Source organism: Notothenia rossii (genome assembly GCF_949606895.1).
Source record: "Notothenia rossii genome assembly, chromosome: 3".
NCBI classification, from domain to species: domain Eukaryota; kingdom Metazoa; phylum Chordata; class Actinopteri; order Perciformes; family Nototheniidae; genus Notothenia; species Notothenia rossii.
Window position 1 is genome coordinate 93,560,514 of NC_136901.1, and position 15,791 is coordinate 93,576,304.

Genomic DNA, 15,791 nt, shown 5'->3' on the forward strand with positions numbered 1-15,791 from the left:
TTATTTATGTCTGTAGGCCGTTGTTGTGAGTGTGGACAGTCAGAGCATATACTGCGTTAGCTTAGCCGATCTCCATTCAGAAAACACGCATTTAAAAAAAAAGGTTTCTCGCCTGCCGTCTGTCTGCAGACTTGTCAAAGCATTAATTCATGGTTTTTACTAACCGGTATCAGCATGCTGTTACTTCGGCAAAACTGCTCCACCTGTTAGAAATCTGCTCAAAGATTGTTGGTCACCCTGTCAGAGACTTTCTGACTCCATCATAACCTGAGAGGCTGTCCAACAGCATCATCTGGGACCCAAAGCATGCTCTAACAGAGAATCTGAACTGCTACCATCTAATGGAGATTCACTAAAGTCAGCCTGAAGCATCCTTTGTGCTCCAGTCAGTCCTCTCAGTAAACACAGAGCTGAATCCAGATCAGATGCACGCTGAAGGCTCTTTGAGCAGCTCTCACTGATCCTGCTGTTATGTTACATGTTTGTTGTTTGTTCCTCATGTATTGTGTTTGTCTTATGTGTCTATGTTGATGTTACACATGGAGTTGCTGTGATGCAAGGAGCATTTCAGACTTGATCTGAAAATTAAAGAATCGTAGACAACAACGTTCTAACCTCTATCTAACCATATTGTGCATTCATATTGTACATTTCAAAACAGGTTGTGATCTTTCATTTGGGGATAACAGTGTTAGGCATTCATGAGGTGCAACAACATTAACATGAACCTTTCTGTTGGTTGCTTGTTAGCAGACCCTCCACGCGATAGCAGAGCGAACAGGTACAGCAAGCGAGGGATCATTGTCCACTAGTAAATCGATTGCAGATGGCGCCGTGCTCGCGGACTTTGGTGGCCGTTAAACCTGGACGGCCCAAGTAAAGTCTATGTGAGGGAAACCCTGGACTTGAATTTTGAATTGAGCCGTCCCTTATAGATACTATCTCTTTACGTATTAGTGATGGGAATCCCGGCTCTTTTTAGTGAGCCGGATCATTTGGCTCGGCTTACTAACCCCCAATTTCCACTGGGTCCGTCTGCGCCGCACTGCGCCGCGGCGGTCGTAAGGATCGCGGCCACTCTAGTCAATAGGTGCTATTCCACCACACGCACGGAAGTGGAAAGGTGAGCATCCGGGCCAGGCCCATCCCCCACATATACTAATTTAGCAGACCCCCCTCCTTCATCACAACACCTCCACTACGATACGCACAATGGACGACGAGGTTTTCATGATGGAAGTGGAAAAACACACTATTTTATATGAAGTCACCAATGCTTACTACAAGGACAACATCAGAAAGGACAAGGCCTGGTTTTTAGTCGCTGCACTTTGTGGAGTGGAAGGTGACAACTACATATTAATGTTTTAAAGTTAATTAATACTTGTAGGTACAGTACAGAGCCATTCAGTAGTTTAACATCTTGTGAAAGTCGTTAAAAAAATGTTCAGTAAACTCGCATTTCACAATAAAGTAAGATCTTATTTCCTATATCAAGATTATAATATTATATTATTATTTTGTATTTTTATAAATATTGTTTTTTTTAACTATACTTTCTTGTGAATTTCACCCAGGGATCAATACAGTTGTGTTTAACCCTTTATAATGATATTATATTTTTGTATTATAATTTGTTTTTATTCATGTGTTATAACAACTACCCAAAGTACTGTCAATAATGTTTAAATACAGTATGCTGTGGTGGAAAACCTTGCATTTATAGTCAGATAAATTGTGAGGACAGACAAGAATAATTTGGCAGTCATTTGTCAGACAAAACAATTTATTATAAATTGTATTACATACAAAACATACAGTACAATAACCTTTTTGTTCATCAACTTGGCGGTGTAATAACTGTTGTGTGTTCCAGGAGAGTTGAAGAAGGTGCAGAAAGCCTCCCTCACATTACAGGCCTCTCTTGAGGCCCCGTTTCTTACTGGTGCCATGTGTCTCCCCTGTTCCTCATATAGCAACCTCTAGTTTTCACTGGGGGCCAGCAGGAAGTTGTGAAGGATGCATGCAGCCACCACAAGCTTGTCCACATTTTCCGGGTGCAGGTTGACACGGCAATGGAAGATTCTCCACCTGGAGGCCAGAATGCCGAAGGCATTTTCCACCACCACCCTTGCTCTGGAAAGTCTGTAGTTTAAAATCCTCTTTTGATGAGTGAGGTTCTTTCCGGGGTATGGTCTCATGACAGGGTTCCTGCAGGTTTCGCCAACTCAAATTTAAGACTTTTTAAGACCACTTTGAATAGAATTTAAGACCTATTCCACGGCAAGAAAGTATGAAGGAAAATTGCTATGAAAGAAGAAATATGTCCCATAATTACTTTCAAAGTAAATGTATTGATGTTCAACATAAGAACAATGACTGAACATAACAGCATAACAGTCCAGAACTGTCTTAGCGTGTTAGACAACAAGAGTTTGTGTGTGTGTGTGTGTGTGTGTGTGTGTGTGTGTGTGTGTGTGTGTGCGCTGTGCAATTAATTGTATTTTAAATCGCAATTACGATTTTGGCCAGCCACAATTACGAAAACAACATAATCGAAAAAAACGATTATTTTTACAACATATTTGATCTAATTAATTTTAGTCTAATTAATTTGTATTTATCATATTTATATATATGTTTAGTAGCTTGTGGAAGTGCTCTCAAATATTTGTTGATCTTGTTTATTGGTATTTATTATTTTGATATTATTTATTTAATTTATTTTTGTATTGGTTTTTCAGTTTAATTATACATTCAGGGTAATCAACAGTTAAAAAGATACTGTTCAAATTATTATTTGTTTTAAAGTTCAATAAATGGATGTTTTCAAAGTCAATAAATAATCGTATTTAATAATTGTGATATCAATTATTGACAAAAAATAATCATGATTTTTGCCATGATCGAGCAGCCCTACTGTGTGTGAGTGAGAGAGTGACAAGAGCTATATTCAGAGCTCTGATGCCTTGGCTACAATCTTTCATCATTGCTGTTGTATGATTGGTGTTTAACTACGGTATTTATCGTCTACACAGCACCTCCGCTTTTAAGGTTGACGTAGACCCAAACGTCGCCCGGAGGTCCCCCGGAGTTGTTGCGGGAGCTGCTGCACTAGCTAACGCTACATTAGCAAAACAAACGCTAATTTATGTAGCAAAAGGTGCAGCGGGCTTCAAACACGTTCCCCTCCACTGGTTTCAGCCAAGCACTAAATTCGATGTTTTCCAACAAAATACGGTTGAACTTACACTTCCCCATATTTACTTGTTAAGTAGATTTGAAGATAGGCTACATGAGTTTCTGACTGCCGCTAGCTGAAGCTTGGTTGCTAGGTTACTAGCTGGATGTTCTCCAATAAGGGGCCGGGGGAAACAAAGTTAGTGATTACTGGTTCCGTGTTGATTTATTTCAATACAGATTGTTGGGGGGAACTGAAAGGCTATTACCGTACTGGTTACTTTGCAGCCCGGACATTTTCCCCCAAAACACATTTAGACGCGATCGCAACACAGAAGTACCTTTCAAATCCACTCATTTTTAAGACCTTCTAAATCATATTTAAGACCTTTCTTATTTTTTTGGTCATATTTAAGACCTTTTTAAGGCCTAAAATTCAGATTATCAAATTTAAGACTTTTTAAGACTTTTTAAGACCCCGCGGGAACCCTGCATGAGGTATGGCCTGAGTGGGAAAGCTGCGTCACCCACCATGACGAATGGCATCTCACCCAGGTGAGCAGCACCAGGTAGAGAGGTACTGGTTGGAACATGAAGCCTCCATTCCTTTCCCCAAATCCGATCCGGCATATTTGATCCGGCACCATCACTTGTTCTTCCGAAGTCCCCCACCTGAATCACTCAGAACCTGTAGTCAGCATCAACAAGTGCCGAAAGCACTATGGAAAATGTCTTCTTGTAATTGAAGTACTGACTCCCAGACCGTGGTGGTGCTTGGATGATGATGTGTTTTCCGTCTATTGCTCCCAGGCAATTTGGGAAATTCCATTTTTCCCAGAAGCCTTGTGCAACCTCCTTCCATGTTTCTTCTGTTGGCCTGGGTAGGAACCTCTCCATCATCTTTTTCTCAATGGCTGCACACACCAAATGGACCGAGTTTGTCACAGTACCGCATCCTAGGCGATAGCTGAATGCTAGGCTTGACCAGTGAGTCCCCGGAAGCCAAGTATCTGAAGGGTAAAAAAAAAAAGCAAAGACAAATATGTGAAATCATGTTATTAATCCGAATCTATTCTTTGTTTCAGTCGACATTTGCAAGGCACGATGGAAGTCACTCCGGGATGCTTTTGTTAAAAACCGGAAGAAATCTCTCCCGAGTGGATCTGAAGGTGGCACGCAAAAGGGCTGGAAGTATACAGACATAATGTCCTTCCTTTTGTCCTATGTACAGCAAAGGAGGTATGTATGCACATATTTTAATTTATATAATTTTGTAACTTTGTAATGATGTATTGCAAAGGGTATGAAAGACTTTATTTTAAATTACATAAACATGTTCCTATTGCGCAGAGAGGCAAAGGCCCTCTAGGTCCCGTAGCCCCAGGGATCCCATTTCCGCACCAGCAGCGGCCCAGCGTTCCACACGGGACAAAAGGAGGAGGCAACAGAGCACAGACCTTGGAGAGCAGCTGATGTCTCTACTGAAGGAACCTCCAGCCACACCACACATGCTAGACTCAGAATTAGAGGAGTCATACCACTTTGCTCTCAGTCTTGTGCCCATGTTGCAAAGACTGGACAAAGACAGAAAACATCAGGCAAAAATCTCTATTTTAAACACCATCCGCAACTTGGAAAGAGACACCCAACACCAGCAACATTGGCAGCCCATTGACCATCACCCCGCCACTCAACATTCCATTCACACCTCCAGGCCAGTAGCCTTTCGGCCAAGTGTACCCCAACCCCCACGCGCCCAATCAACACCTACAGGGCCATCAGACATGCTGTCCTCCAGCAGTAGCTCAGCATGGCAGGAGTCTTTTTACAAACAATTCTAGTTGAGCAATTGAGTTCATTGTTTTTTACTGTAAATAGTTCCTTTTTTTTGTGTTGCTTGTTTATATTTGATGCTTCTGTTTAAAATGTTGTTTGGGTAGAAAAATAAAACGTTTATTAAACCTGTGGTCAGTTTATTTATTGTGTATTGTCTGTGAAATGTGCATTTTACCTCAGTGCAACAGCCAGTCTCTGCTTGGGTTCAATGGCAGCTCTGTCATTTGTGGATTGTCTGGTCAGTTCAGGGCCCAGGAGGGACACCAGTTCATCCATCTGCTCTGCACTCATCAGAAAATATCGATGATGTCTTTGGCTGTCCAGCCTCAGCTCAGCCACGAGGTGAAGAAAATCACCTTGTTGTCTTCTTTGCTGGTTGAGGGGGTGCACCCAAAGCCGGCTCCTTCTCCTCCCCCCATGTCCCCGTAGTCTTTCAAGTAGGAGAATAAATGCCAGCGTTCTCCTCCGGTTTAGAGGCACTGTAAATTATATAAATAGAATAATTATGATGATGAATGCATTTGTTTACCACTAAAATACAGCAAAACATCTTTGATTCATGTAGTTTATAACGGGACTATTACAATTATTGTTAACTGTGTCTGTAGACTACAACACAACAAAATAGGAAATGTATAACAATAAACACAATTTAAACAGACACAAAAATAAAACATTTAACTACGTAGCCTACTTACTTTCTTGTTGAAGTACAAATGTCCAGGATGCCCGAATCAATAACAAAACTGCGAGCCTCCACGCACGACGCTACGCTTCTGAAACGGTTCTGGGACGCGTCCGGTGGGTTATGGCGCTAGAGGAGGTCGGACCAAAACCGCGGCGCAGCCGTGACGCAGCACAGCGCGGCGCAGACGGACCCAGTGGAAACTGGGGGTAAGAAGAGCCGGCTCTTTCGGCTCCCAAACGGATCTTCACGTTACCACAGTTTACCAGAGCCTCAGTTTCGACGCTGCGAGGCTCCGGCGCTCGCAGTTCACGCGCGTGCTCCACTAGCACAGGAACACGCTTTGCTGGCGGTGAAAAGAATCCCACCAGACTCCTTTGCCCCTCCAACAGAGGGATGTCCTTGTCCTTTTTCGTCACTTCAAGCGATAAAAATTCTTTTGGACGCCCTCGGCTCGAGTTCAGGGCGTTCCGAGACGCCCGCCTGGCGGAAACGCTGGAATTAGGAATATATTGTGAGGAAGTGCACACTGACCTGAGCTCCAGGGGTCTCTTTGTTCTCCTCCATGCTGCTCTCAGTTCTCCTTCTCCGGATGGGTCTCTGAAATAATCAACACAACTACAGCTGACACAAAACAAGACAACTCAATACAACCGACAGACACAACAAAATGTATCTACAGCTACTTTGTAGGTTCATAGCAGATGTCAGGGATGCAAATACACGTATGGTGAAAAAAGAGAGAACTATTCGAAGCAGAAAAAAAACAGCGTAATATATCATCTGACAAAGGCCTGCGCTATAATGCTTCAATTAACTGGCTATTCTTTATAATATACTCTGATCAATAGGAGACAGAGATGTTAAGTTATAAATCAAGGGGTTTTATTATTATTTAAAGCAGGGGTGGGGAACCTTTTTCCTTTCAATTTTTACAACATACTCCGAGGGCCGTACAAATTATTGAACTGCTTAAAAAAACTAAAATCACAGCCCATTAATTTGGCCTTTCTTTCATGCTGTGCAAAGAAAAAGCTACCTCTTAATCCAGATATCTTACCATGACTTACACAAGTCACCCAAATCAGCGTTAAAAAAGCGGGAGGCGCCGAAAAGCGACTAATTTGCATCACTGAGATGTGAGAAGTAACTAAGTACATTTACTCAAGTACTGTACTTAAGTACTATTTAGAGGTACTTTTACTTTACTTGAATATTTCCATGTAATGCTACTTTGTCTGTGACAATAGGAGACAGTAATAAAGCTGCTTCACTGAAGAGGAGAAACTCACAGCTCCAGGACTCTGTAAGTCAGGAGGAGACTAGAAACAACAAGTCAATAAACTGAGGATTCATCCTGTAACATAAAGGAGTTACCTAACAGAAACCAGAATGTTAACGGTAATAAAGAAGAGTTCAGGGTAGGCTTGGGCGGTATGACGGTATACCAGGGTATTTCGAAATCCCGTCGGTATGATTTTCAATACCGTGACGTCACAGACTGTGCGCCAAATCACAGATGCGTTTCATTCTATTACACTGACACGGAGTTTTGATAGGGACGACATTGGTTGTAATGCACAACACCCGCCAGCAGAGGGCAGGGGAGGGCAGTCCGTCTTTCCCGCTCTCAGAGCTCAGCACAGAGCTGAGCTGAGCAAGATGGCGGCAGCATTTGCCGGCCCCGAACTCGGACAACTAGTAAAAAAGAAAAATGCCTCTAAGCCTGTTTGGGACTATTTTGGGTTTACTCCCAATGACTTTGCCAGTGACTTCATCCAGCACAACGAGAGACAGAGGCACTTCTTTGGGAATGTTTAAGACGGGGTGAGTGAGTGTTGACAATTTTTAAATCCTATGCAACTGGTTGATGGTTTTGTAGTCGAGGTCGGACGGTTTTAAAAACGAAAGCATTTACGTGCTAAACATTCACGCGAGTAATCCAATGAATCAAATGGAAATAAGGTTTTTAACACATGGACGGAATAATATTGCCAAACTAGTTCGTGAATATAGCAAACTTTATTCAATAAGTCAAGTATTTACTCCCGGAAAATGTTTATGTATGATGATATATTGTTAACTTAGCTCACTATGGAAACAACGTCGGACATCTACAAACGCGTCCTGTATCCAATCTCGAAATGTGCCATTTGCACAATGTGTCATGTATGAAACACTTGTTTTGCACTTGCGCGCACGTCGCGGCACTTTGCGAGCGTCTACCGGCTCGGGCTGCATTTTACACCGAACATATAATATACCGTTCGAAACATCTATTTGCCGCCGTTCGAACGCCACCTCACTCAAGTCGACCCAAGTCATACCGTCATATACCGTATACCACGGTATGATGTCAGCAAGGTGTGACGGTATAAAAAAAATGATACCGCCCAAGCCTAGTTCAGGGTATATGCAGGAATCCTGAGGTCAAATGTAATACCTTTTAAGATCTTTTTTAAGACCCTTTCCATACATTTTAAGACCTCATCGCAACTTTGAGTTCTAACCGGTTACATTGGCAACACACTTTACCTCACATTTACTGTATTGATTGTAAGATAGCAAAACTAAACAGAGTGCAGACAGACTACTGAAGCCTCCTCTCCACATGAACTTCAACCTCTCTGTGAAGGTCAGGTTTAATGCAGTATGCTGCTTTGTTGCTTCTGTACTCTGTGCTCTTTCATTCCAGTAAAACTCCTCAGAAACCATTAGAAACCAGTATTTGACCAATAGACAAAACTTTGAACTATGAAATATGTTAAACTTTGGTGAGCTACAGCGGGGTAATGCCATATAGGAGCTCCCTCTCAAATACCCAGGGGTTAAATTGGGCTGGGGCTGTCTGGGGCTAAGCCCTGGCACATAGGACGATGCTCTGACGTCATCGCCCTCACACATTTGTCATATGTTTACAAAAAACGATATATATGTTAAGACTTTTCTCGTTATTAATATAGACTATATTTAGGGTCGATATGTGTTGACTTTACTTTAAAATAGCAGATCTCTGTGACCGGATATAGTTTGGCTTAGACCCCGGCCCCACGAGGACGCATACGGTAAAACGCATACGCAAGAGCAAAAAAGTCTTCCGTTCACACGCATTCGATTCATTAACGTGTCCGTTCACACTAGACCGCTGGAAACGCTGTAGTACATATGCCAGGCCTGTAAGTGGCGCTGCTGCCGCCACAAAATACAACAAAAGCAGCGAAGAAGACCCCGGAGCATGGTTGCCATGGTTGCCCTTCTGTTTATTCTCCGCGGTGGACGGCGTGTTCTCCTGCTGTATATCTCACAGGTAGTCCACCAGCAGATGAAAAACACCCACCTCTCCGCCTCTTCCAAGGAACGAGGGGACCGTGCGGCAGAGTTTCCGTTAAAAAAAATGCTCCGCCGGTCAACATGTCCGTTAAAGTTTAAATCTTCCGTACAAAATTAGAAAAGTGCCGATCAGAGGTCTTCCTTGTTATTTATTGAGCTTTAAAACAAATTGATAACGACTCTGTTCTCTGTATAATAATATTTAATAAACGGTGCCTGCCTCTCTTTTCCTCCCCCTCTTCTGACAGCCCAGCAGCAGCAGGAGACGTGGGGAGAGGGAGGCGGGCTATTTCATCGTTATCAGAAAATGATCATATAGGGCTTACACACGGAGCCGTTGGACCCCCAGAGCGTTGCGTATGCCGGTCTACCCACCTTGGGACCCCCCCCCCCCCTCCACAGAGCGGAGCAAGGCAACGAAACTTAAAATAAGAAGCAGCATTTTACGGCGCGCCTTGAGGGGGTTTCCCGACATGTCGTTTCAGTAAATTAAAGGGTGTTTCATGTTGTCGTTGCTGTGGGACTTCTTAATACCTTGGAAAATGCCATTTAATACTTTTTAATAGCCTTAATTTTCGCTAAATTGATTTATCAACTTTTAATACTTTTTAAGACCCCGCGGACACCCTGGAGTTACCGTACTAAAACAATATGCTGAAGGTAAAAGGGGAGCGTGTACTCAAACTAAACGGTATGCGTATAACTTATGAATATACTGTGGGATAAATAATGTTAGAGAAAGTCATTATTAAGGTATCACACACACCTACCTGCTTTTAAGCTGGAAACACTGAGAAGACCACAGAGCTGCTTCAGGACCTCTCTGGGAACACTGGGCCCTGATGAAGACCACAGAGCTGCTTCAGGTCCTCTCTGGGGACACTGGGTCCTGATGAAGACCACAGAGCTGCTTCAGGTCCTCTCTGGGGACACTGGGTCTTGATGAAGACCACAGAGCTGCTTCAGGTCCTCTCTGGGGACACTGGGTCCTGATGAAGACCACAGAGCTGCTTCAGGTGGAAAACTGTCAGGAGTTAAGAGGAGGAATTCAAAAAGTTTATTCAATGATATGTTCCATTTCTAGATGCTTATATGTAGTGTTTTATCACATCATGTGCAGTGCCTTGTCTCATCTATGCTACTGTGACGTAAACATGTTCCAAATTGATCCATTTAGTAAATGTGATGTTAAGCAGAGGAGAAAATGATAGAAAGGTCAGATAGTTATTAACATTACATGCAAATGACTTTAACCATTACGATAACAAGTTTGTTTTCTGTATAAATTATTATTAATACAATACAAATATTTAGATATAATTCATCATAATCTGTGTAGTAACTTACATTCTAATTTACAGTTTGTTCACTTTTATTTGATTAAAATGACTTTATTCACATAGAAAGTGACATTAACGGTTGTTTGAACCACGGTTATAACGCTATCTGTGTCATTAACTATCACTAAGTTAACACAGAAAGCAAACATTAGCAAGTAAGACTGTTTAATGTACTCCATGTATACAGTATTTTCTGTATATTGTGTATTCTTTAGATATTCTAGTGATATGTGTCCCGTGTATAAACTTGTTGCTAATGCTTCATTTTTATTATATCTTATTGTATCTTTTAAATATGCTTAACTTGTGTAATGCCTGAAAACACTTCTGCTGTGACACAATCATTTCTCAGTTTAAGGTAAATAATTATTTAAATAAAGTATACTATTTATCTAATGAGCTAGACCGTCGCTTAGCTTAGCGTTAGCTGCTAACTGAAGAACCCCATTCATTTCAATGGGGGAAACGCTGTGTCACAGTGAATGGCGATGCTAATAAGCATATATTTAAAACGATATCTATGGTAAAGAGCACCAACACAACAACTCAAACTGTCTTAAAGACAATTGGTGTAATAAATAACTAAAATAAAGTCAGCTTAGCATTACAAATCAACTGTTACTCACCCAGAGCCGAACTGGAATAATAACTGTAGCTGTTAGCTGTTAGCCGTTAGCTTTAAGACGTTACATGTGAGACTTTAGCTTTTAGACTGTAGCTGTTAGTCGATGGCTTTTAGACTTTAGCTGTTAGCCAATAGCTTTTAGCCTTTATTTAAAGATGATTCGAGACTATTTTTGGCGCACATTTAAAAAAAAAAAAGGTGAATTTTTTTCTTCCAATATTACAGCTGTGTTAAATAAGATAACTTCTGATTCGTTATTAACTGTAAACTAAGCTAACAGGTGTAAATACACTTAATGAAACCTCTGCGTGTGTTTAATCCACTCACCACCACCACCACCTCTTCTTCTTCTTCTTCTTCTTCTTCTCTCGGTTTTTGGCGGATTGCAAAGAACTTTAAAGTCACGCCCATCTACTTCCTTCTTCTTCTTCTTCTTCTTCTTCTTTCATGTTTATTGGCGGTTGGCAAACCAACTTGTGCGCATGACCGCCACCAACTGGACTGGAGTGTGGACAAGAGACTATGCAGAAAACAATAAACAAAAGAAACAAATCAAAACAAAGAACCATAACTCTAGATTATTTTAAATGTATCAATTTCTCTTAGAAATTTAATAATCTCACAATATATATTGCCTGATGTTTTCCCTAACAGCCCTGATAGCGACAAGTCATGGAATTTTGCTTTCTTCAGTGTCTGGAAAAGCACATTTCTCTGAGTATTTCCTGCAAAGCCGTAAAACATGCTCAACAGTTTCTGGCTGGCTACAGTGTATACACTTTCCGGTTGGATGCTTTCCTATTATACTTAATGTATGATTGAGACGACCCTATCCTCATCCGAGAAATGACATTTCCCTCCCTTCTTTTAAACCCCACATACCTTTGAATTTTATAAAGATGTCTTCCTGTATCACTAATGTCCCAATGATCTTGCCATGTTGTTTGTGCATATTTCTGTATGAACGTTTTAGCCTCCGTTTTGCTGAGTGGAACTTCTATATCTATGTTCATACTTCTGAGTGTTTGTTTGGCCAGGATATCCACCTGTTATTTATGATTACTGTACGCCTTACATTCATAATTTCAGCGGAGGGAAGGGAACAGCAGAACAGCAGAGTGGCGAGGGAGAGCTGTCTTCTTCCTTTTACAAGCTTCAAACATTTATTTATCGTGTGATTTTGGAAAGAAAAGTTTCATATTCTGAAAGCCAAGACTTTGTTTATTTTATTTTTTTTTAAAACATCCGAAATAAAAAATATATATTTTTGAATTTTACATTTCTTTTTTTTTTCAAGTTTTTTTCAAGTTTTTTTCAAGTTCCCTCTCGAGATCCCTCTCAAGTCACCTCTCAAGTCAACTCTCAAGTTTCCTCTCGAGTTCCCTCTCAAGGCCTCTCTCGAGTCCCCACTCAAGTCCCTACTCAAGTGCCGTTAGAAGTTCCACTGGGGGTCCTGCCAACTCCATGTCCTGTCCCGTTGGGGATCCCGCCGACTGCTATCCTGCCGGGGGTCCTGCCAACTCCATGTCCTGTCCCGTTGGGGATCCCGCCGACTGCTCTCCTGCCGGGGGTTCTGCCAACTCCATGTCCTGTCCCGTTGGGGGTCCCGCCGACTACTCTTCTGCCGGGGGTCCTGCCAACCCTCTGTCCTGTGCCGTTGGGGCCTACTCTTCTGCCAACCCTGTGTCCTGTGCCGTTGGAGGTCCCGCAGACTACTCTTCTGCCGGGGGTCCTGCCAACCCTATGTCCTGTGCCGTTGGAGGTTCCGCCGACTGTTCTCCTGCCGGGGGTCCTGCCGGCCCTGTGTCCTCTTCCGTGGGGGATCTTGCCGACACCTGTCCCTCCGGCTCCAGATCCTGTCCGGTCGACACCGGCTCCTGCCCGGCCTCTGGAGCTGTCCGGTCTTCGCCCTCGGGCCCGGCCCCCTGAAAGCCGCGGTCTTCGCACTCGAGCCCGGCCCCCTGAGTGCCGCGGTCTTCGCCCTCGAGCCTGGCCCCCTGACTCTTCCTGCCGAGGCCTTCGCCCTAGTGCCCGGTCCCCTGGGTTCGCCCGCTGTGGTCTTCGCCCCTTTTTGGACTCTGCCTTGCCCCCGGGCCGTCCGCCCGAGACCCCCTCCTCGAACTCTGCCTTGCCCCCGGGCCGTACGCCCGAGACCCCTTCCTGGTCCTCTGCCGTGCCCTGGGCTGTCAGTCAAGGCCCGTCCTCCGGACCCCCTCCACCCACCCTGCTGGACGTTTTTGATTTTTTTTTGGTGTTTAGGGACGTCTAGTAGCCGTCCCTTGAGGGGGGGGGGGGGTTCTGTCACGATATTCATCTTATGTCACGTTTTTATGTCTAGGTTTGTGTGTTTTGCTGTTCTCCCTGTCATGTTTTCCTCATTGTTTATTGTCTGGTCCTTTTCCCTGTGTTTTTCCCCCTGTCGTTAGTTTCCCTGGTGTGTCTAGTTGTCTGATTGTGTTCACCTGTGGCCCTTGTGTTTCTCCTCCCCTGCCCGGCTGTTTCTCGTCTTGTGATTACCCCTCCCTGTATTTAGTCTTGTCTCTTCCTGTGTTCAGTGTTGATTCGTCTTTTGTTTGTGAGCGAGTTCACCGCGGAGTGTTTTGTTTGTCCATGTGATATGTTGGATAAGAGCCCTTGAAATAAAGGTATTATCAGTGTTATCTGCGTTTGGGTCCTACCTGCTTCACTCCTCGTATCAACTTCGCTCTCGAACTGAACACAAAACAAGGCAATGTTAAAGCGCCCTTGAGCAGACGAGGCATAAAGTGAATTAAGTGGCGTTATCTCTTCCAAAAGCAATGAGGACATTAATAATCTCAGCTACCCATACAGCTAAGAGAAGGTACAGATAAAAAGTGAACATGGTGGAGAGGAGATACTGGTGTGTTACTTCTAAATAATTGTTTGTTTAAGTGATAAATTGCAGTGTGCTGGCAAGGGATTATCTCACTGGGCTGGATAAATACAGAAGCAATCAAATATAGTATTTTTAACGTCCAGAACTTGACATTGAGAGAAGACAAAGAGAAACTGATTGATAAAACATTGTGGAGAGATGATAGAGTGGAAAGTGAGGACAGTTAACAACCAGACGAACATGTACTGAGAGTTAAACTGGCAAAGTTTAACCTCAACAGACTTTTCACTTTCTTTCGTTTTCTTGGTGTTACTTCCAGAGTGCTGAAGAGTAAATATCAGCTATTAACGTCTGTAATCGTCAGTCTCAGTCACAGGCTCTGAAGAACAGCCCGTCTTTATTTATTTCTGTCTCCTCTAAAAGGCATTGAGCTTTACCAGCTGAACTGTATGGAACAGAAAAGAAAGACAAGGTGGTCAAATGCATCAAAACGTGTCTGTTCACCAACACTGTCTAATAAACTGTAAGCGTATACACCAGTAACTTGCAAAAACTAAAGCATTCTAATAGGTAATCACATGTTTTTTATTGATAAGCAAGACAAATATAATCCTTAACTGGAGGACCTGTCTTTAAGATGAAGTTGTTTGTTGGTTTAAGAACTTTCTATCAGCAAAATGCGACGTATGCGGTTCTTGCTTCTAGGCTGACCATTTGTTGGTGCTTGATAAGAACCGGTTTTCGGGGAAAAGAGCCAGCTCCGCTGCGGTGTGAACAGGAAAAAACGGTGCTTATCAGGCTCTAGCTCCAAACCGGCCCTGGAACCGTGTTGGTGTAAAAGGGGCATTAGGACCTCTCAATCAACTTTAATCAAAGTGTTTCAAATGCAAATGTTCCCTTTACGCTGACGATAGAGTGAGATATTGCTCTGCGTTTACCCCGAATCAGGCTCTTTGTGAGCTCCAGACTGCTTTTAACACATAACAATATACCCTGTGACTAAATGCTGACCAGACAAAGCTCATGTTGTTCTCGAAAGCAAAGTCTAAACCCTTGAACTTCCCTCCTATCGTATATTTGTAGAATTTGAGATTGAAGCTGAGGTTCGATACGAATATCTAGGAATTATAATTAGTGATTCTCTCACCTTCAACACATTTGAGAATAAAAATGAGTCTTGTTTTTCTTTCGAGACCAAAAACCGACTTATTACTGCAGCCTTCATGTCAGTGCTCTGGTGATGTATGGATCAATCTTGTACATGCCTACACTCTTTGGATACAAATAAATTAAAATGTAAAGCCATATTTAAAAGGAGGGTCTTGAGTTGGTTATCTGCTGCCCTCAGGTTTTCTGGCAGGCTGTTCCTCAATCGAATGAAGATTAAAACACCTTCCTTAACTGCCTATATATCCTCACTTGTACTCAAATTCTGTATCGACATGTTCCATCGTTACAGAAAGTCTTTTAATTCTTATGCAGAACAATGACTTCTTACCACCAAAAAAAAAAAACATACACACAAACTTCACCTCAAATCAGATAACTGTTCACCATCACCAAGAAAGCTTGACAGCGGTTCTTCTTCCTCCGCAGGCTGAGGAGGGTCAAAATGGACTCCAGGATACTCTGCCATTTCTACAGGTACTCCATAGAGAGGATCCTGACCTTCTACAGGTGCTCCATAGAGAGGATCCTGACCTTCTACAGGTGCTCCATAGAGAGCATCCTGACCTTCTACAGGTGCTCCATAGAGAGCATCCTGACCTACTACAGGTGCTCCATAGAGAGCATCCTGACCTCCTACAGGTGCTCCATAGAGAGCATCCTGACCTACTACAGGTGCTCCATAGAGAGCATCGTGACCTACTACAGGTGCTCCATAGAGAGGATCTTGACCTTCTACAGGTGCTCCATAGAGAGCATCCTGACCTCCTA

The 15,791-nt window shown here is 42.9% G+C and overlaps 1 protein-coding gene across 7 annotated transcripts in view; it reads right to left on the reverse strand.

Annotated features, from left to right (window-relative positions):
* LOC307031635 (uncharacterized protein) overlaps nucleotides 1-11,348 on the reverse strand; it is an 82,159-nt gene extending 70,811 nt beyond the window's left edge. The window contains exons 1-4 of one of the 7 annotated variants that reach the window (XR_013806019.1): nucleotides 9,802-11,346; nucleotides 6,236-6,301; nucleotides 5,192-5,495; nucleotides 3,648-4,190 (exon numbers count right to left, since the gene is read on the reverse strand). Coding sequence is in view for 3 of the 7 variants with exons in the window: in XM_079668887.1 (XP_079525013.1) it covers nucleotides 6,236-6,268 (33 nt within the window). In the remaining 4 variants the exon portion in view is untranslated. Of the gene's footprint in view, nucleotides 1-3,647; nucleotides 4,191-4,404; nucleotides 4,692-5,191; nucleotides 5,496-6,235; nucleotides 7,285-9,797 lie in introns of those variants that run through there. The other 6 variants (XR_013806020.1, XM_079668886.1, XM_079668887.1 and 3 more) reach the window with 6 other exon arrangements.
* Between the last annotated feature and the right edge of the window lie 4,443 nt (nucleotides 11,349-15,791).